Genomic DNA, 22,434 nt, shown 5'->3' with positions numbered 1-22,434 from the left:
CAGTCCTCCCTCCTATCTGTGTGTTTTTATAGAAAGTCGGACACGATAACCGGCACGTTTCACCTCATCGACATCATTCTTACTCATACTTCTGAGGAAAAGGCGCACGCAAAACTTCCGATCCGGCGCCCACGTACTTCGGGTTTCTTCGTCTCGGGTCGTAATGTCGGTAGCAGCGGCGCAGGCGCGTTTTCCGCTCAGCTGGAGAAAGGGGACGTGCTCGGCCGAGCGTACAGTACGGAGCAGAGCTGGAGAACAAACGCTGCCGGTGAAAGGAGTCTCTGTGCTGCTGCTGGCCCGTCGGCTGCCCACCGGGTGCGCCAGAACAAAAGGCAATGTGCGCGCAGTCCAGATACAAAGCCTGGTCATGCAGAAATCATGAGACCGGCTCAGTGGGTGGCAAACAAACGGGGGAGACCTCCTAATTCTTTATCAACTATGTCTAATCTTCACAACCCAACTAAATCCCAGTCTGGAATTTGACAAGTTGTCCACAAAAATGTGAGTCAGAAGGGCCATTTTTAAATCCACTCTGGGAGCAGCTGGGCTCAGTTTAGCTTCATATTTGTATTAGATTTCTATTAGAGGCCCATTGGAGTGTGATTCTGGATTTTGGGTGACAATTTGAATATTTCCTGGGATCCTCGAGCCCAGCATACAACCCAAAGAAAATGACTTAAAGGAGAAGTTCACCCAAGAATGAAAATCCAGTCATTATCTCCTCACCATCATGCTGGTGGAAAGTCAGGTGAAGTGTCATCGTCCACTAAACATTTCTGGAGCTTCACAGCAAAACGGTGCTGCAGCATTCTCCTAAACAACTGAAGTAGATGGGGACTTGTTTTCAAATGTTAAAAAACCCAACCGAAAAAAACCAAAACATAAATGGCTCCATACGTCCGGCGTTATCCAAGTGTCTGCAAGCCCTGAGACCCAAATTGATTTGAAAAACAATCAATCAAACTTTATTTATATAGCACCTTTCAAACAAATCCAAATGTAATTCAAAGTACTTTACAAAAAACCTGGTATATTAAGAAAACAAAAATGGGTTTGGAGACTAATGCACACACCAATTGGCAATAAAATAAATAGTTAAAATAATAAAATATAAAGAATAAAAGCTAAAATCAAGAAATAAAAGATAAAGATAAAATATTTCACGTACAAGTTGATTTTAAAAAAAGTTACTAAAATAGATTATAATATAATTATAATAATAACAACAACAGTAAAAATCTAAATAAAAATCGGAACTTTTCCTTTAAAGATTTGAAAGCGTGCGAGAATCATTTCATAAATACTCAGGTCAGGAAAACTGTCCCCATTCCCACCTAACAAGATTTTGACCATATGCCAAAAATAAAAATATCTTTTTCGTGTTACATTCATTAAGTCACATGTTTAATTCAACCGTCTGTACATTTTGTTTCTCAACATGAAATCAGACAAACAAGCAAATAAAAGCAGAGTAAGCTCCTGTTTGACACCTGCAGCTACTGAGGACATGACCTCTGTGCCCTCAGTGGCCGCTGGCGCCCTGATCGGTATTACAGACCTGCTCAAAGATGCAGAAATAAATGAGTCATTATAAGTGTTTGTAATAAGTCATTAAAAGGTGAAAATCAGTTCCGCTGATGGCCGAGGCCAACACTTTTCACATCTCACATTTCACCATGCACTTCATCATGTCAAGAGCTGCATGCAGATAATAGTCCAGTCGGACATAAATACACTTATTCCTGAGCTGGGAGCTGGATCTCTAATGACATCAGAACTAAACATAGATTGATTATTCATTCATGCTCCACAAAATAACTAGATTCAAACATGAGTTTTAAAGCAGATATGACCTCATGACAGGGAATATCATATGACTAGTTCACCCAGGTGACACCTATGTTGACCTTTGTCAACTCATCTCTGTGGCTCGTTGTAAAACTTCACATATTGCGGCAGAATTTGGAAAACAGTCACTATGATGCAAACAGGAAAGACTGAAACGAGTGTTTCTAGGAGATGTTCTCAGAAGTAACCAGGACTGTACACTTGTAACCTTGAGATGATATTATGAAAACATAGTTATACTGTGAGGATTAATATACTTTTACCTCAGATATACCCTGCTTCTTTTGGACAGGTCATCTCACATTACAAGTCTGAAGTTAATAGCCAGAGCATTCGGAAAAAAGTGACCGGAAATCTGTTGTAACAGTGACTCCACATGAAAAACGTCAAATTCTGGTGAATGTGGGAGGCTCCTTCCCTTTTTGTGGAATTACAATTATTTCATCCAGCCTTGAAATAACCAGCTAAAAAAAAAGAGAAGGAACTAAGAGACTGAGGGACGTGCAACATTTCATCATTCCTCAGAAACTACATCTCTGTCCCAGTATCTCATCTGGATCCGGAGAGCCGTTGCCAAGGAAACCAAACCCACAGCATCTCCTCTAGTGACCTGGTCTGAGTGAGGAGATCAAATTGTAAGACATCTGCAGAGAGCAAACACAGATACACATGAGGATAGAGAGAGAGAGATAGAGAGAGAGGTGTTGTTGTTATTTGTTATGTTATGTCCGAGTGTTCGGACAGATGCTTTGGCAACGTTGTTGTTAAACTTTCATGTCAATAAAGCCCCTTTGAATTTGAATATGAATTTGAGAGAGGTGGGGGAGAGAGGGACAGAGAGAGGTGGGAGAGAGAGAGAGAGAGAGAGGGAGGGGGAAGAAAATGAAGAAAGTTAGAGGCTCTTCCTCCCTCGTCCTCCATCACATCCGTGCCAACACACACGCAGCCCATTACAAACCACATCCTGTAGCTTGAGCCCAAAGCATGAGTCTGCAGCGGACTGATGCAAACGATTTGAATGGCCTAAATGGCCTTCTATTTGTAAATTCAACTGACTTCTGCTCCTTGCTGAAAGCATCATACAGGGTTAATATGAAGTCAATAGGTGGAGCCTGTTCCTTCATTTGTTTTGCTTTTTTATCACCATAGTAGTGCAAGGCTTCAGCCATTTTGTAACATGTTTTGCTCTAACAGTGTTTGACATGGAAAAACCAGAGGCAATCCAGGTTCAAACTAGAAAAGTATCAAAAGCGACGGAGGACATGTTTAAAAGCCTTTATTACAGTGGCTACATCATTAAAAGGGCAATCATTTAAATAAAAGCCGACATGTTTCAACCAGTAGGTCTTAATCAGGGCTCCAAACTACAGACAACACGATGTGGCCCCACCTAATGTGCAGTATATAGAAGTCACAGCCCAGATGATGATAGACCAGGTGAAACAAATACAAACTAATGAAAAACTGTCACCCATATATATTATATTCAAGCACTGGCAAACACCACCCTGGTTAAAAAAGCACAGAAAAGCCTCTGCTTCCTGTGAAAATTTAAGAAGGCTAAATTCTGGAGCAAGATTCTGGTCAGCTTTTACAGAGGAGCGATAGAAAGCATCCTGACTGGACACAACACCGCCCAGAACATCGCTGGTACCCAACTACAGAGTATCAGCGACATCAGTGATGCGAGATGTCTGCACAGAGCCCAAAGGATGCTTAAAGACAACACCAACACCGACACTCCTGAACTCATCTTCAACAATAGCAGGACTCAAGGGCTCAATCATTATTTTGTTTTTTAAACCTTTGTTTAAAAAATGACAATACATTTACCTTGTTTTATATATATTTTTGACATATTTTTGAAAAACATCATGTAAAACACATATAGATTAATATCACTCACATGTGCACAGAGCAGTACATGTCATCCACATGTGAGCCAACAGGATTTGGTTTAAACAAGAACAAAATAGAGAAAGAAAAAACATCCATATATGAGAACAAATGCAGTCAGATTGAGTCCAAATGTTGCAACAAGGCATTTTCCCATCTATGTTGACATTGTAGATTATTACATCACAGTATTTCCCTGTGCGTAGCAGAAATATATTCATGCGTCCATTTTCATGCACAGGGTGGGTCGGTGTCGTCTGGTCTTTGAGAATAAGGTTGTTACGAGTATCATGCCCATCACTGGATACGTTTGAATGTGTGACGGGAGACTTAAAAGTCCTCCCAGCATTGAAAGAGAACCAAGACTCTCTGTCTGAAGAGAGAGTACGGTAAATCCCAGAAAACAAGACCAGACAGTCACTTGGTAGAAAGCTGTGCTGATAGATGTTATTTTATATGAAGACTTTGCAAAAAATGAAATGTTTTGGACATGGAGGAAAAAAAAATGTTGTATAGTGGTTCAACCAGACGGACAAAGAGGGAAACACACCGCTGAGCAACAATTAAATAAGATTATATGAAATCACCAGTCATTGGTAACAGCAACTGTAAGCCGAGCCTCAAAGTCTGTGCAGATTTGAACAGAAACAGGTTAATTTGTCAGTGTCAAGCGTACAATAATATCCATAACAAGATGGAACAGGTGACTCGACTCAACTGAACACACTATGGACTGTAAAATCACAGTTTAAACCTGTTCAGTCTAACTACTAAGCAGACCGTGGAGGGCCAAAAAAAGGTTTTAATCATTTAATTATTCTTCATTGGGGGCTAAAACTAGTTTAAATAATACATCTGGTGTCTGAATATTATTGTAGGAAAGAAGATAAACATCAGTTCAAAGTTTTTTTATTACATCAAACATGGACAAGTCATATTTAAAGAGGTGATATCATGTAGAAATAATCTAAATGTGTCCATGACTCTGCACATTTCTGTTTAGTCCAGTTTAGTTTAGGAATATTTGGTATGTTTGGCGTCTTTTGTGGGTTTGAACATTATAAACATGGATATACATATATTTATAATGATAATCTGCTGGCTCAGGGTCAACAGGGTTTCATATATATATCATGAAGAACTTGTTACATGGTTTACTGTGGCGCTTACTCATTTTAAAACTGGTGCAACACTGCCGCCCTGTGAGTAGAGTTTGCCATTGACTCTTGTTGACGCGCGTTAACCCTGACAGATAAACTCGCTCTAACAATGACGCTCAGTTGTCTGGCACTCACAATCTTACAAAAACAACGTTGTGTTTCTTGCAATATTTCACTCACTCGACGTTCTGGTTTTTGTTTGTTTTTTTGTACCTGTTTAAAAATGTCACCACCGCAGCTCTGACAGTCTTATCAGCGTCAATAACAAGCAAAGTCTGAAGAGGAGTTTATTTGGTCTGAACACACCCTTTCTGACGTGTCAGGACTTATTGCAGCATAGCTGAGGCGAACAGTTAACAGCGGAGGTTGTGGTGAGCTGGTGTTAATCAGAGGAAGATTGCAACTGTGCTCCGAGGATGGAGTTGTCGGTATTGTAACTGTGTCATGATGCAATTCATTAAATCAAGATCCTCAGGCTTAAAGTGGCCCCCTGTAACAAAGTCAAGTAAACGGTGACATGAAACAATTCTTAAGATCCAAGTAAAGGGGTATGAATCATACAAATTTAGAGGAATGTATGAGACAGCAATGGAGGAATTAAGACAATGTGGTTGACTGTTGACTCATGAATGAAGATGATTTGTTGTAATTCATTCAGCAAATCTGTTTCTAATGTTTATCTGTGAAACCTGAGACAAGAGAAGATGTCAAGTTCATACATTCCACATATCCACCTCTGATGAAATAATCTCAATGCTTTGGTGTCCACACTTGAATCAGGTCAGTAAAAAAAAAAAGGTGCAGCACTAACTCTGTCAACACAACCTTTCCAACCCATTAATTCCTTTGGTTGTCAATGTGCAACACTGACTCAGAGCATTAAATTAATCCAAATATTAACAACACAAGCCCTTAAAGAATTACTCAGTTACCCAACAGCAATAAGCTTTATCGTGGTTATAGTTCAACCGTGCCACTGTGTGGTAAAACCTAAATATTACACCAATACAAGCATCTGGTTTTATCACCACTGCCCCCCTCTGGACAAACTCTGGTATTGTTACGTTGTGTTTTCAGAGTCCACAGGCCTGAGGACTGAATGAATACTTCAGCAGATTACTGTGTACATATGGTGTATGCTGCCATTTCTGCTGTAAATATATCAGGATCGCTGAAGGCTATGTTGGGTAATCCAAAGAGACTACATGTCTTTCTGAACATTAAACTGGAAATCTCATTGGAACAAAACACAAATATAGAACCAGTTTCCCTGCCTTCAGTATAGATCTGATGGGCTGTAACTGAGAAGACATTTACATTACATCTATCCCTGGACATTTTCACATACTTGACAATATTAACTTCAGTAGCAGTCAGTCAGGCATATTTTTGTGTAATTTAATAAGATGTAAAAGTTCCAGTGTGCAGGATTTAGTGGCATCCAGCGGTGCCATTGCAGATTGTGACCAACTGAACACCCCTCGTCTCATGCTCCCAAACAGAGGTTAGAAGGCAGAAAATCAGAAAGGCAATCAGCAAGTGTTTGGTTTGTCCATTCTTGGCTATTGTAGAAACATGACGATGCAACATGATGCGATGGAAGAGGACCTGCTGCTTCTGTATATATAAAAAGGCTCCTAAGGTAACAAAACAACAATTCTTAGTTTCAGGTGATTATAATAAAAACATAATTATGGATATTATATTCAATAGATCCACCTAATTTTTCCTAAATCTTACACACTGGACCTTTAAGGAAAACGATGTCTGACTAAGAGAAAGCAAATTCAATAAACTGTAAAATGAACAACACCCTTTTAATTAAATCCAAACTGTATTTATTGATCAATCATTGCCGAAGAGTAGTTTACAATAGAGAAAGAAAACAAACTTCAGACCTTAACATGCAAGGTAAAAAGTTGTGCGTGTTTAGGTTAAGAACTGTAACATCAATGATGATGACGACGATGTGAAAGCTGTTTGAAGATGTCCATAGGCACTCTACAGAGGTAAAGGGGCACGTAACAGAATGTCCTGGAGTGGACGGTCCTGATCAATAACGGCTTGGTGAGTTCAGATCTTGCCTGGGAAGCTTCCACTCTCGATCTGCTCGTCCCATTTGCCAACCTGTTGAGAGATATTAAAGTAAACATTAGCCCTATCTGACAACAAGCTAATGCATAAGTATCAACAGAGCAGTTGTTTTACATCCATAGCAGTTTCATGTCAATCACTAGAACACACTGTATCCATCAAAGATTTGAGCATCCAAGTTCTTTATTGACCTTGGGAAGAGTATGTTTGTCAAAAAAGTCTCACAGCTGTTGCATGTGACATGACGTCAGCATTAATCCACTCAAATAGAGGTTGTAATAAATATATGATGAAACAGGAACACAAGGTCAATCACAGCACAACACAAAGCCGTACTTCGTGCAACAAAATCAACCACAGAGAAGCAAAACAAACAGAAGACCAAGAAGCAGCAAAACAATTTGCATGTCTGCACTAGCCTTGGATATCCAGCACTTACGACATTAAGTGTGTGCATGGACAAATGTCCAACTCAACGATTAGAAATTTTATTATATGGGTTTTATGGGTCCGTTCCCCACTATGACAGCTGAACATACCGAGGAACTGTCAGAACAGACCAGAATATCTTACCCAGCTCATGGGGCAGAGGCTCTTGTAAACCCTCTGGTACCAATCACAGGGAGCCGTGTCCTGGTCTCTGGCTGACAGAGCCTTGTTGCACCTGTGGTAGTCTGAAGCAAAATAAATAACAAAAGGGTTAAATGTTGCTCATCTGACACAATGTTTATACTAAAAACACCATAAACAAAAAGCCACAGAGATCTTATGACAGTCAGTGCCACAGTGACAATGTCCAGCCTCGACAGAGACAGTGAAGGAACCAGAGCTTATTTTGTTTTTCAACTTTGTACATTTAATGTTCAAGCTTAAATGTGAGGCAGAAAGCAGTGCTTACACCACTATGACAGAGCTGTTGTTTTTACAATGCTATCAATGTCACATGGAGGTCATATGTTAGACACTATTTCTTGTGAAAATTCATAATATGAATGTAAGCGTCCACTGACTGTCTTCTTTCTTATGGTGCGCCATGTACATTTGATAGTATCATTTACACAAAATTGTTTTAAATGTATACAAAGATTTTAACTAGCTGAAACAACCACAAACTGGTGTAAGCACATCTTATGGATGGTTTTAGTATTATCATGCTGTATAAATCTGTTTGCAAGTGTTTTTAAACCCATTTAGGCGGTTTGAGGAACTAATATAACAGATGTTGCAGATGTAAATAGTTGTACTACACATAATGACGAATTCAGGTATCAGGTATTTCATTTGTAGTGCTTGTGCTGTGTCTGAACACTTCTTGCAAACACAACAAACTGATCATGTCCTCACCCAGGTAGTTCTGGAAACAGTTGCGGGTCTGGTTGGTGTTGGGGAATCGGGCGTCAAAGGGAGCCGTCCTGTAGCCCTTAATCTTCTCTTCAATAGTCTCAGACATCTTTGTGACCTTCTATCAAACGTCTGAACGACAATAAAACAAGACACAGGCTGAATTAACCTCAAATTGCAACTCGGTTGCAAAACAGGCTCGATGACAACCCCTACATAGTACTCAATGTTAGCTGGCTACGCTAAAAATAGCGTTGCGATCACAGTTTAATTTAAGCTAGCATTGTTGACACCTTTATCGCTACTCAGTGCTGGTTTGTTATCAGACCTAAGACTAAATATAAGCCACATAGATATCTAACTCTTGACATAAACAAACATTAGAACTGTGACTCGACCACATAACTTTGAAAACAAGTTAGCATAGTTTGCTTAGCTTCGCATAGTTGAGTCGGTTAGCTGATGCTAGCTCGTTGCTAACATGTTAACATATCCGCGTCCGATTTAAACATATTTAAGAACGCCTTGTTGTTCCAATATTGTTTGTAGTTCAAAACATAAGAAAGCTAAAGCAACTTAAGGTTAAGGTTTGTATGAATAACACAAAATTCGGTAGGTTATTGACTGCTAACCTTGGACGCTTCTTGATGTGTCCTCGGTGGTCTCCGGAAAGATGTCCTTGCTCGTCACCGCGCAAGGAATGCTGGGATACCGGGTCATGGGAACGCCTGAAACACCAGACTGACCTGAACTTAACTTCAGTTTTCTGCTCTTTATTATCAGTTTTAACCATTTTAAATGAGCTGCAACGACGATAATGATGATCACAAGCCTGTTTTCTCTTGATTGTGCATTTATGTAAAAATTATAATTGTTTTTGCAGCCTTGAAACAATCACAGTATGACCAGACCAAAAATAGACCAATTACAGGAAAATGTATAATTTAAAATTAAAATTATATTTCTCACCTCAGCAGTTGTTTGGATCCACTCCTAATTAAATTAAATCACTGGTTTAATGTCTTCATCTGCAATCTGTGAGATAATTTTGCCAACTACTACAGGCTTCATACACTGCTTCTGTTTGCCATGTTAAAGGGGCACCATGTAGTTTTGGAGAAGAAATGTACTCCTTATTTTTCCATAACTGAATAAACAAGCTGTTTCAGAGGAAATCAAGGCCCCTCCACAAGGAGATTGTGTTGTCCTTTAAGGTCAGTTTGTTCATTCAGTTTATTCAGTCATGTAAACAAAGAGGGTTTGTCTATTTAGTTTGTTTAGGCATAAAAAAATAATAACTATTTTTAGATTTTCTCAAGTGCTGTCTAAAATAATCAGATTATTGACTCAAGTCACTAACAGGAAGACAATACAACAAAATATGATGTAACCAGTATTCCTTAAACATTTTTTTAATGCTTAAGCCTATATTCTGTATTTGCCTAAGTAACTGAAGGTATAACACCTCAGTTTATTGGTGCTAGATAGGCTTAAGCCAATATTAGATATGATCGAATATCGCAATATTTGCCATCTTATGCAATATTTTTCACAATATTGAATATCGAACAGCTGTGTGACTCTTCACCTGAGAGAAACTGCTCTGACTGTATTTTAACTTCTAATTCTAATTTATTAAACTAGTTATTTCTCACCTGGCTGGCCCTTTAAAGTTTATGGGAAAGGAAAACAGGGACAGACTAGGGGAAGTAAAGTGAACAGCTTATCAACATCTCCATAACAAACATAAAATACAAACAATATATTTTATATCGCGATATCTGGGCTGGACAATATCGTGATATAAAATTTTGGATATCGCCCAAGCCTAGTACTAGATGGTTAATTGCTCAAAAATAAGACTGGCAAAGAGGTTAATTACAGTTATACCTGATTTGTTGAATCTGTATGACGCTGACAGTAATGACTAATGATGTTATCAGGCTAATGTTATATACAGTTAAAGCACATCCACATGAATCTGTTCTCTTCTCCCTCAGTGAGGAGCCTTTCTGATGGGACAAATCGGTCTAGAAATGCAGATTTTGGAGGATCTACCCGCTGAACTGAGACACAGTGACAGTCCCCTTTCTCTTTCCTTAAACATCTTCCTGTCGAAGACGAGGTCAAAGATCACAGGTGTCTCTGTCGCTCCCTCTAGCTTCCTGTCTCGCTCTGTGTGTTTCCTTCATCCTCTTTCCAGCAAAACTTCAAACTGGGCCCGCTGTGTGTTTTGTGATGCATTGCGTGGACTGTGCTAATCAAAAAATCACAGCGCAGCACCAGATTGAACACATTCCTGACGCTCTGTTGTGGCTTTGAGATCCTGTTTGATGTAATTAAACTTTGATAGGATGGAACTGTGACACCACATTTCTGTTTAATCCAAACAGAGCAAAATATTTAGCTTTAAAATACAGCATATAGTATACCGACAAGGTCTCAAAGACTCGAATGTATGTACATTCACCCTTCTCTCACGTTCTACCAATCTCCCTCTCTCTCTCGCTCACTCAGTCAGGATATAGGTGTTGTCCACAGCAAAGGAAGGAAATTCTGTCACTTAGAACAATGGGCCTGTTTCTCTATCTATAGACCCAGAAAGGCTGAAAGCCAGAGGGAGAGAGGGAGCAGATCTTGTCCAGTTAGAAGTAAAAAGGTTTTTTCAGTTAAAAGAAGGTTGAATCAATGGATATAAAGAATTAGAGATGAGTTTGTAGATGTGTGACACGTTTATGGTTTTTGAAAATGGAATTTCGTCGTGGGGAAAAGGAAACGTACGCGATTATTAGATTACTTTGAGCTGCGTATTCACATTTTGGTGGCGAGGAATCATCAAAACACTCAATAGAAGGATCACAAGTAACGGTGGGTAAGTGCCAACATCTAATACCTACATTCTTTCATGTAGCATTCTGATTTTATGGTTTATGGTTTTCAAAATATACAACCACAACATGAAGGACAGGATGCTCGTTAAAAAAAATCTTCTCCGTCTAGAATGACAACGGCAGATTTTAGGCGCAGACACACATCTTGTCGTAAATCATACTTCAAAACGTGATAGTTTTCCTGGTAAATGCAGTGATTTTGTTTTGGCCTCCAAATTCCATCTGCAAGGGGAAAGACGATCAAGTGTGATCCTTAACTTTGATGGTAGAAGTAACACAGAGAAATGGACAGGCAGTGACCTTTGGAGTGGGTATTTCCCTGTCAGTGTAACAGCTGGACCTGAGTCCTACAAAAGACGCTTCCTGTTTGAGAGAGTGGGAAATTCATGCTATGACGTTCAGGGCTGTTTTGAGCTAATTTCTGTTTGCTTTCACCATGTTGACAACCTGCTGCAGGTATCCTGTTGATGTTTTTTGATGGTGACATCATGCCATTGTTATATTGTTTTCAATCCTGACACACATTCCTCAAACAGTGTGGAGGAAGATTACACAGATTACAGATTACGGGAAACATGACATTTACAGTATGTTGACATACTGCAGATTATTGAATTGAAAGGCCACATTTGTTTTTAATAGTTATGTTTTTCCCTCCCTCTGTCAGATGGAGGGGTCTGGCAGTCCTCGCTTCAGAAAGCTCCATTTCCCAGTGGGTCTGTGGATCAACTCGCCCAGGAAACACTTTGCCAAGCTAGGGGGTCGCTGGCCAAGTGCTATCTCTGTCAAGTCAGTCTCTTAAACACACTTTTAATCTCCTGTTTTGCTTCTATGTCATGTACATTTGTTCTCAGGTTATGCTACTTTCTTGTAATCACTGTTTAGCCAGACTTCAGTGCCTGATAAGTATTGTTGAAGTTGAGTTTATGTGTCGATGTCATCTTATCTTACTTCCACTCTCATTTGTATCCGTCCAACTCTGTAACCTTTCCCTGTTTTATTTTAGTCCTTGTTGTTTGTCTTTGTTTAGTCAGTCATAATTCACAGCTGACTGGTCCCTTCCTTTCTCCTTCCTCTCTCCTCCATCTGTCTTCCCCTCCTCTGTTGTTGTCCCAGGTCGACCACCAGCTCTGACGCAGCCTCCCTCCACGAGGCCCCCTCTGCTCCTTCCTCTTCCCTTTCTAACTCAACCCCCTCGCTGGCTTCCCCTACCCCGTCCCCATCTCCCTCCCCGGCCTTTCTCAGGCCGCGGCCTGCTGGGCCTCAGTCCCGCACAAAGCGCCTTTCCCATCTTTTCCTGCGAGGGCGCTCGAACAGCGACCGGGACCGGGCGGTGGGGGAGAGGGAGAGAGAGGTCTGGGCTCACTCGGCCGCCCCCTCCTCTCACCACTACTTGCCCCCTGCCTCTTCCTGTGCCCCGGGCCTGATCAAGATCTATGGGGATGCCCTCTCCAGTGGGGCCAACTATCGCTCCCTGCTGGCCAACATCAACTCTACAGCCAGGCAGCTCATCGCCCAGGTCATCACCCGGTACACTGAGAGAGAGAGGGAGGAGACAGATGACGCAGGTATGAGAGAGGGAAATTTTCTCTCATTTGGACCTCTGCTGCGACCCATTACAAGGAATTGTTTGCTCAAAAGGTTTAAACCAATTGGGAATGACTTAATACAAACATAAACCACAGTGTTATGGAAAAATAATTACCCCCCCCTCCTCCTCCTCCCCCCTTCCTCCATTACCTTCTAGTTCTCCAGAAACACAGCCCAGAGGACTTCCTGTTGTGTGATGTCATCGGAAAGCCCATCCAGCAGCCAGATGGAGCTATCAAGTGGGAGACAGAGTGCCGGAGAAGCGTTGCCCCGTGGGAATGTCCCTTGTTGTTGGTGGACATGTGGCGACCTAAGGACGGATTTGAGCGGCGCTTTGAAATCCAAAGAAGGGAAGACTATGAGAGAGAAGAGAGGGAGAGGGAGAAGGAGCGGGAGAGGGAAGGAGAGAATTATCAAGGTATGTTTAAGACTCAACAGGCAGGTATGTTAGCACGCAATGGAGCTTTGACCAATCCTCTGACTGTCTGGACAACAGGTGTGCGCTGGCGGCGGAGCAGGATGTCGTCAGGGGGCGGACCAGAGGAGAGCGAGCGTGGTCACCGTGGGAGGAACACCGAGCTCAGGAGGAGCATCAGCGACATGAACCTGAGTCTGCGGCGCCGCCAAGGCAACCACGTCAGCAAGGACTCTCGTGGCCCTGGCAACCGGCCTAACAACAACGGAGGGGTGCAGGACAGGAAGAACATTGTGAGCATGATCAACCCACAGCCGGGAGAGGTAATGACGACATGGTGAGAAAAAAATGAATTAATCTTACGTTTGGTGCTCTAACCATCATGTCTTGGCCCACTTTTTCAGATTAGAGCTTCAAAAGCTGAAGCAAAGGTTGGGTGGACGAACCAGCCGGCAGAGGACGAGAAAGATTATTCAAGCTGTGACCTGGAAGTGATGTCACAAAGTTTGATCCTTCCACCCACAGACCGGCCCTATTTTCTGTTGCTGCAGGGTTACGATCAGAGCAAGGCAAGACATGCTGACGGACGATATTGCACGCACGAATACTCACAAACAACTCCCACACACACGTACACTATGTAAACACAGGCACGCACACAAACACAGACATTTACGTGGTAACAAGGTGCATACACACTGATGTGCAGATATGCAAACTAGTAGACAAGTTGTGGAGGATTTGTGCAGATGCACACGCGTGCACACACCCTGTACATGACATCATACCTGCATGTCTGTAATCGCCACATACCATCAGGGTTTCCATCGCTCTACAAGCCTCTCCCATTCAGCATCCTGCACAAAACAGCCTCAGAGCAGCACAATGCTTGACGATTTATCCAACCAAAGCACAAACCCCCTCTGTGTACATCACTCACACACAATGACCTCACACAGGTCTCCATTGTAGCAAACTGCGACACACTTCATACCTTATCAACCGCCCTCTGTTGAACCTAACATCTCCAAGATGGAAGATTGATACAAACCATAGCACTTAAAAAGATAACAGACCTCCCTGACTCTCTTCTGCTCTCCACCCTGTGTGTTTTGTTTAGGATTTTGTTTTGTACATCATGATGGGACATACGCATGTGTTTGGAAGAAAGCCCACGATGAGGGAGAGGGAGAAGGATAGAGAGAGGGAGAGGAAGGGGAAGAGGCCACTGAAGGTGGAGACGTTCCTCTCTGCTCCTGACCTCTTGGCCAGACACTTATTGGTCAGGAGAGACTCAGCTGTTCCTGGGACGCCCACTGGACAGGGTATTAAAACAGTCTCTAACTCATGTCACACTCAGATCCATGGTGCACTTGCTATTTTAAAGTCTAACTCAGTCTAATTTTTATTTTATCGTAGCTCTGATGCGGCCCTTCAGAGGAGGTGAGGTCACACACAACGGAGTGGCCATTTACAGGGAGACAGTCCTAAAGCCTGGGGATGTGATCGGTCTGGGGAGCCACTTCCTTTTCCTGTATCGTGACCCCCGTGTGACTCCTGCTCCACCGCTGGCATTGACCCTGCCATGGCAGGCGGATGCCTCCACCACCTGCTGCCCCTCAGGGTTGGTGGACAGACAGGAAGCACTGAGGCAGTACCTGGGATCTACGGAGGCAGTCCTGAAGTTCCACCCACGTCACGCTGATTCCCTGTTACAGGTGCGCTTACTAGCTTTCGTATTGTTATTTTTCTGGTATCATGGAAAAAATGCCTTAATGACATATGTTATGTCTATCCCTCACTCTTCTCTTAGGAGATAATCTCCAAAAATTCCTCTCCAGACTCTGGGGGTGGGCCGTTAGCTCCTGCTTATCTCCTGTCAATCATGATAGATCATGCCTCCAAACACCTTGACCCTGCCCTCACGCCGCAGATTTTACTCAAATCGGCCAATCTAATAAAAGAAATTGTCTGGGTAAGTAAAAAAAAAAATCTAACAGCTCAATATATAAAAGAAAAATGACGTTGGGGTGCCCGAAAGATATTGCGCTCACCATGAACTGCAATAAACAACCATGGATCTTTGCTGCATGTCATTTCCCATCTCTCTATCTCCTCTCATTTCCTGTCATCTCTCTACTCTTATCTCTGTAATAAAGGAATGCCCTATTTAGGCATAGCAGTGCTTTGGGCTAAATGTTAACATTGGCATGCTAACATGCTCATAATAACAATGCTAACATGTTGATGTCGAGCAGATGTAATGTTTGCATGTTCACCATCTTGTTTCAACATGTTAGCATTTGGTAAAAGACAGTTGGTAAATCAAGCCAGTCGAGAGAAGAGTGAAAACGTCTTTTCTATCAAGAAAAGCCTACAGTGTCATTCTTTGCTCTTCTTTCAATTAAGAAATATTCGCCAGCTCTGATATAACTGATGCCATAGCAGCCTCTTCGCCATTGTGGTTTTCGAATGAACAGTCACATCTCTAGTCGCCCATAGCTGCCGTTCTCTAGCTGCCTGAAGTTCCTCATAGGATGCTGATTGGTTCAATCACTGTGGTTCAGACACAAGTGCATAGCTTGGAGCCTGGGAAGATGGATGCCTCGCAGGGTAAAGAAGTCAGGGGATCATCAAAATCAGAAGGATTACATCCTCTGGGGACCATGACGTCCATCGAGCCATGTTATTGCTACCCTGGCTAAAAAACAAAACACAAAAGCTCAAAACATATAAATTGTGCTACATGTCATGGTATGTTAAGGAAAATAATAAAACATCTCAGAGGTTCAGCAGTGGTTCATCTGTCAGGCTCAAAACAAGTGAATCATTAACCTTTTTTGGGACAGTATTTCTTGACAGTGTGGCCGTGATCACACTTGGGGTTAGGGTTAGGGTTAGGCTTGGCAGAAGCTTGGCAGAAAAACATCAGCTGGGCAGATTGAGAGGGCCACATTCAGTCAAACAGAAAAACCAGCAGACAGTCGTATGCCCTTCATTGTGGCCTGCTACGTCGTGGACAGGAGCGAGGATGAGCTGATGTCACTGCCTTTCTGCTGGAAAATGTGCTGTAATTGTCCTGGCTGCAGGGCGAGACTCTGCTCCCCCTCTTCCACCCCCACACTAAGCCTAATGTCTCTCCTCTCTTCTGTCTCCAACTCTCTTTACAGGATAACATTAAGGAATTTGGGGATAAGCATCCCACGCAAAAGTAAGAACATTTTTGTTCTACGTCATGTTTCCTCTGTTTAGAGATCTCCTGCCGAGTGATTCATGATACATTTGTGCCGTTGCTGTTATGTCTTGGGTAAATTTTTGTCGTGTGATGAAAGCATTGTAACACGGTGATGTTGAGAAATGGCTGAAATGTAGTTGAGTAATAATAACTCAGTCTATTTTTACTCACAGTATGGTGTGTTTCTCTCATAAAGCACAAACAAACATTGACAGGAGAATGTTCACAATCATTTTACAGCTCACATAACTTTGGCATTACATAAATGTGTCCAGTTCCACAGAGCAGGAAGGTGAGATAAGCACGCCGAATGTGCTGAAACTGTCATCCGACCTTCGACCCTTGATGTTTTGGATGTCAAACGCCACAGAGCTCCTTAACTTCTTCCAGGTCAAAGTTGAAACCATGGAGAAAGAGTGGGAGTTTGAAGGTGAGAGTGATTTGAGAACAGTTGACTGAAACGAATGACTCAAGTAAAAACGTGGCTGCTTAATGAAACATCACAGACCTTTGGGAATGTTTGAAATTAAAGCGGATGCAAAACCTTTAACTCGTCCTAATTATGGTTTCTTTGAAGCCCCGGGTGACCCAGTTCTGACAGCTGACATGGACACCTGCTCAGAGGCTCTGGCACAGCTGGATGATGTCATTATGCACACCTTCCAACAGTGTGTGTATCACCTCACCAAGGTACGGCACCAAATCCATACTAAATAGTAATGCATATATATAAAACAAATTTTAGGCATAATTAGGCGTTTTAGTTTGTGGCGCCAGATGTTGATCAAACTGCAACTTTGGGAAGCCACTTCCAAGTATTCTTGAAGCGTAAAAGTACAATTTTTCAACTTTCCATCCTCCTGGTGTTTCCCTGTGGTATTATTGTTGGCTCGGCCGTCGCAAAGAAAGACATGACACCATAAAAATCCCAAGTTGACCTCGAAAATCCTGATCTCAGAGCTATTAGGATTTTATTACTTACTGGTCCTGGAGAAAGAATGCCAGTTTTGAACCCTATCGAGTCCCACTGGTGAGGGGAAACACATATGAGTGGGCTGACAGACTTTGACACAACTCCGGCTCTCAACATCCAACGTCCGGTTACTCTTGTTTTACCTCGGTTTCATCACTCTCCCTCTTTTCCTCCTCCATCAGTGAACTTCTTTTTCTTTTGCAGTTATTCCAGTTGTTCCACTGTTACCTGGGGATAGCAGCCAGGGCAAACAATGCCTCTTTAATGTTTCCGCCGTAATGTGGCCTTAAATTTTCTGGGAAAAATCAAGCCAGGTGGGCAGGCTGAAAAGCATGGTAAAAGCAAGGTTTATAGGGAACCAATCACTATGGAGTCATTTTCCTACAGCCATTACACTGTGTAATCAGTATTTACTTCAGGAGGATAAATTAAAACAATAAGTTGTCTATTGCCAGCCAAACAAGGAGACAGCTGAATGTCTTTCTGAAGACTTATGACATTTTTGTCTTGTTTTTCCAAGATGTTTCTGAGGCTGTCTCACCACCACCCACAATTAATTTTAATTTTTTCCAGCTGTGAGCAGCTCCTCCTTTTCTTTTGTGCTTTGCATTCTGGGAGAATAGCATGCATCAACAGCACGTTTGAAAAGTCAATCGTGGGACTTGCCTACATGTCTTTAGCCATCCTAGAGGCCAACATGCTCACAATGACAATGCTAACATGATACACAACAGGCACCATGTTAAGTAACTGTGTTTAGCGTTAGCTTGCTAATTATAGCACTAAACACAAAGTACAGCTGAGGCTCGTGGGAATGTCATGTTTGTAGGTATGTGGTGATAAACGTCAAATTTAAAAAGTTGACCAATATATAGTGCTAGATGTCAGGGAGCACCAAAGTTATTGGTATTCACCCAGAGGTGGACAAAAATATTTTTACCAGATGACATCCGCAATCCATCCCATTGCCATGGATATATTTCACTCTCAACCACAAATGTAAACCTCATAGTCGAGCGAGAGGAAAAGCCAGCAGATCGCCAAAGTCAGTAGCATCCATCCTCTGGGAACCATGAACGTCAGAACAATATTTCATGGCAAACCATCCAGTATTTGTTTCTTCATTCTTCATTTTCTAAACAAACAAACTCACATTTCTTTCCTTCCTGTCCACAAAGACCCTGTACTCACTCCTTCCAGCTCTCCTGGACACCAACCCGTTCTCCAGCGAGGAGAAGGAGAAGGAGAAGGATGGAGCTCGGGGCGCGGAGGGAGAAGAGAAAAGAGAAGGGGAAGGAGAGGTGGATGATGTGTCCGCCTTACCGCCCAAAGTTGCCGGGCTGGTGGAGGTGTATCGCTGCTCCCTGATGCTGTCGCGGGAGGCATGTCTGTCCCCGCCGCTCACCTCCCAAACCTTCGGCTACCTCTTCTTCTTCACCAACACCTCCCTGCTCAATACTCTGCTAGAGCGAGGTGAGAATGCACAGGTTAAAGTGCACACAGTTTGTGACATTAAAGGGACATTTCACCTCAAAGTACATATTTTTCCTCTTAACTGTAGTGCTATTTCTAGATTGTTTAACTGTGAGTTACTGAGTTTTGGAAATATCAGTCACAGAGAAAGACGATAGTTCCTACATGAAACTGCTCACAACAAGGTCTGTGGATTATCTTGAGTAACTTGGTCATTCTTCTGGAAAAAAAAACATTGCTGTTGAGTTTTTTTAAAAATGTAATTTTTGCCACTTTGAGCTCCAAAGGCTGAGTGCCATCTAGTTCCATTATATCAGAGAGAAGGCAGACATCTCTTTGTCCAGTTTTTCCAAAACTCAACAACTCACAGCAAACTAATCTAGATGGATAAGTACTGTAGCACTACGGGTAAGAGGAAAAATATGTATTTTTCATTTGGGGCTTAACTGTCTGTTTAATCAGTAACGGCAGCCTATCTGTTTTCTAACACTAACTAAAAATAAGATACTGGTCATACCAGACCAAGTAAGGCTGTAGTGGCAAAACTCCTGAGTGTTCTAGACTGAGCAAAGGTATTTTAATGTTTTTAAATTAAACTTTTTATTTGTAAAACAGGGGATGTATTATTTCGTCCTTCAAAAGTTAGATGGTCTGTAAAGGTCAGACAGAATAATCTCCTGTTTTATTATTTTTAACAACAGAATTCTATCTTTTCAAATGCTTTGCCAAAATCCTAACCTTTTTTCTATCTGTTCTCTCCCATTAGACGGGCTGTTTTCGTGGTCCAGAGCGGTCCAGATCCGTACAAACTTGGACCTCGTTCTGGACTGGCTACAGGGGGCGGGATTAGGAGACATTGCCTCGGAGTTTATGAAGAAACTGTCAATCACGGTCAACTTCCTGTGTATTCCCAAGACTCGACTTATCCAGGTAACACAGCTACATGTGCAGTGTGTCCTCTGAGCCCTAACCCAAAAGTATTAACTCTCATTTTCCTCTCTCCTTTAACCTCTCGTCTTCCAGTCATCCTGGCCCAGTCTACAGGAGGAACATGTCTTGTTAAGCCCTTCCCAACTGCACCACCTGCTCACCCATTACAAGCTGGGTCCAACCAGAGCCCCACCAGCATCCTGGGCCCCTCCACCAGGCACAGAGCTGAGCGGAGGTAAAACATAAATAGATAAAACTAACTAACTAACTAAGACAGTGAAATTACCTGTTATGTCAATCACTTCTTTCCCTTTTTCTGATCTTTTAGACATCTTTGAGAGCTTCCTGGACCACCCTCCTTTAATCCTGCCAAACGAGACTCCACGCCTTGACCTCTCCCAACCAATCCCGAGCCCCGAGCTCCAAAAGGAAGTTACACGTCTCCGCACCTTCTTGTGGGGACTCGACCAGGATGAGCTCCCTGCCAATCAGAGGACTCGGCTTTGAGGAAGCCCATATTTGTCTCTCTATGGATGTCTCAAGAAACAGCAGACAAAAAAAAAAAAAAAAAAAATGCAAACTGGACATGTTTTCTGCATTTTGTTGCCTGTTTGTTGTTTTTTCATGACTTACATATCAATTCATTTATTCATTTAGATATTTTCAAGTAAGGGAAATGTATTGGCTCTGGTATGTCTTTATAGATTGTACTTTAATGCAGGGATTACAACACCATGTCTGTTAGACTTGTGTTTTACTTGGCTGTCATGTATGTTTTTAAACTACTTGTTTTTAATAAAACACTGAACTCAAGTCTTAAAGAGCTACAGTTTCCGCATGATCTTTGACAAGCTTGTTTCCCACAGCAGGGCCCCTTGGGCTTGGCACTCACCTCAACTTTTAAACACCAAAGGAATATTCCACAAGGTGGCAATGCAGGACTCATTCCCCTCTGACGTTAAATGATGAGTCTGCAGGTAGAACTGCTTGACTAAGGAGGCGATCATACAGCTACATTATCGTCTGCTCCGACGGCTCATTCTCATTTCCTGTAATAATGGTGGCATTTTACAAAGGGTCATGACTCAAGCAAGTAAATGAGACTGTGACGAACGTACACAAAGGTCACCTTTACCAAGGTAAGCTGTCATAAAGGTAAAAGCTGGTGACTTAACTACTGGGGGGGGATTTTAATTTCCCTCAGTGGTCTGATCAGGAGGGTTTCCCATTTCATTAATGTGGTACAACTCGCCGAACCTATAAAATAAAAGTCCAGCTCATTAAGAATAAATCAGCAACCGTCTGTTACGTACAGACAGCAGACAGGTGATATCATCAGGAGTGAGTAACAGCTCAGCTTGAACTTGACCTGTCACAAATTTGTAATACCCAGTCAATTTCACCGTCTAGTCAGCCCGGACTCCTTTGGAAAACCACTTTCTTTGTTTTGAGAGTGAAGCTGTATGACGTCTCCACAAACTGAAGTTATCATGCTCCTCCTCTGGCGTCTGACCAAATGGCTTCCTTTCTTCCGGTCAGCTTCTCAGAAGAACTCCTTTACGGTAAAAAGCTGAAAAACAACACATCAGTCCCATGAGAGACCCCTGCTTACATCATCACTGTTGCCTCCGGTTCTGTCTCCCCAATTTCTTACTGTGCTGACTTAAAAAAAAACAGCCATTGAGAAAGACCAGTTATAGATTATGAATCATGAGAAGAGGCTCCCTGTGGTTACATTTATCAATTAAGTGATTGTAATCAGTCTCATTTGAAATTCAGTGTGGTGTATGAGTGAGAGTGAGGCTGTGTTTGTGTGCTAATTTCAACTTGCCAGTAATGTCAAACAGATGTAGTCTGTAGCTTTATAATTAACCACAGATGGGGTTCAGACTGGTAAAGGTCCACGCTGATTGTATGATATTACAGTAGTCTTTGATACAGTACGGTGACCAATGTCTGAGTGTGATTAAGTAACATGTAAGGTTTAGTAAGCATGTGACACACACTCTGTTTTCTGTGATCACAATCACTGACACAGACAAAAAGTCATACACACTTTCACCAGAATTTCGTAGTCATACTCACAATCGTCTTTCACTGTCTCCCACACACAAACACACTCACTAAGACGGCTTCTTTACCCAGGTGCAGAGTCCCACACCTGTTGTAGCAGCTCTCTGTAATTAGCTCAACACAATTATCATTGGTGGATGGAGGGGTGTGTGTGCGAGGACAATGGGGCAGTTATTCTCTCCCTATCATCTCCTCCTCTCTCCCTGCTGTCGAGTAATGAAAGATTCTTCCCCTCTTCAAAGAGACGGAGTTTCCTACAAAACGGCTGAGTCAGAGGAGAAAAGAGAGAAGGATGAAAAGAAAAGGAAGAACAGTAGGGAGGCAAGTGCGGTAATGCAATGCTGCCGGTGTGAGGCCCAGTGGACCACAGTGATTGTGTTCATTGTTGTTACACACAGGAGTCATTTTCAGGAACCAGAAAGGGCCCATGGCTCTCACACTTAACACTAACAGCTACAACCTGGCGCGCCCTCTGTATCTATTTGTGATCTGGTAACACTTTACCTGAGCCCTGC

General features: G+C 42.2%; 2 protein-coding genes across 2 annotated transcripts; one reads left to right on the top strand and one right to left on the bottom strand.

Moving 5' to 3' along the window:
- Window positions 1–6,719: 6,719 nt before the first annotated feature.
- Window positions 6,720–9,061, bottom strand: cox6b2 (cytochrome c oxidase subunit 6B2). The gene is made up of 4 exons (XM_073485943.1): window positions 8,972–9,061; window positions 8,343–8,471; window positions 7,572–7,672; window positions 6,720–7,031 (listed from the first exon to the last, which is right to left on the bottom strand). The coding sequence occupies exons 2-4, from the start codon at window positions 8,446–8,448 to the stop codon at window positions 6,978–6,980; spliced, it is 261 nt and encodes an 86-aa protein (XP_073342044.1). The 5' UTR covers window positions 8,449–8,471; window positions 8,972–9,061; the 3' UTR covers window positions 6,720–6,977.
- A 1,862-nt stretch (window positions 9,062–10,923) lies between these two features.
- rasip1 (Ras interacting protein 1) lies at window positions 10,924–20,667 on the top strand. The gene is made up of 16 exons (XM_073485772.1): window positions 10,924–11,211; window positions 11,898–12,019; window positions 12,347–12,798; window positions 12,978–13,238; window positions 13,317–13,558; window positions 13,640–13,804; window positions 14,356–14,560; window positions 14,655–14,953; window positions 15,049–15,210; window positions 16,406–16,446; window positions 16,746–16,900; window positions 17,048–17,160; window positions 18,622–18,916; window positions 19,683–19,846; window positions 19,940–20,081; window positions 20,175–20,667. Exons 2-16 carry the CDS (start codon window positions 11,898–11,900, stop codon window positions 20,351–20,353), a joined length of 2,997 nt encoding a protein of 998 aa, XP_073341873.1. The 5' UTR covers window positions 10,924–11,211; the 3' UTR covers window positions 20,354–20,667.
- Window positions 20,668–22,434: the final 1,767 nt, after the last annotated feature.

This window comes from Pagrus major, chromosome 17 (genome assembly GCF_040436345.1).
Source record: "Pagrus major chromosome 17, Pma_NU_1.0".
NCBI classification, from domain to species: Eukaryota; Metazoa; Chordata; class Actinopteri; order Spariformes; family Sparidae; genus Pagrus; species Pagrus major.
The sequence above is the reverse complement of the archived record's forward strand: the minus strand, read 5'-3'. Positions and strand labels throughout refer to the sequence as shown.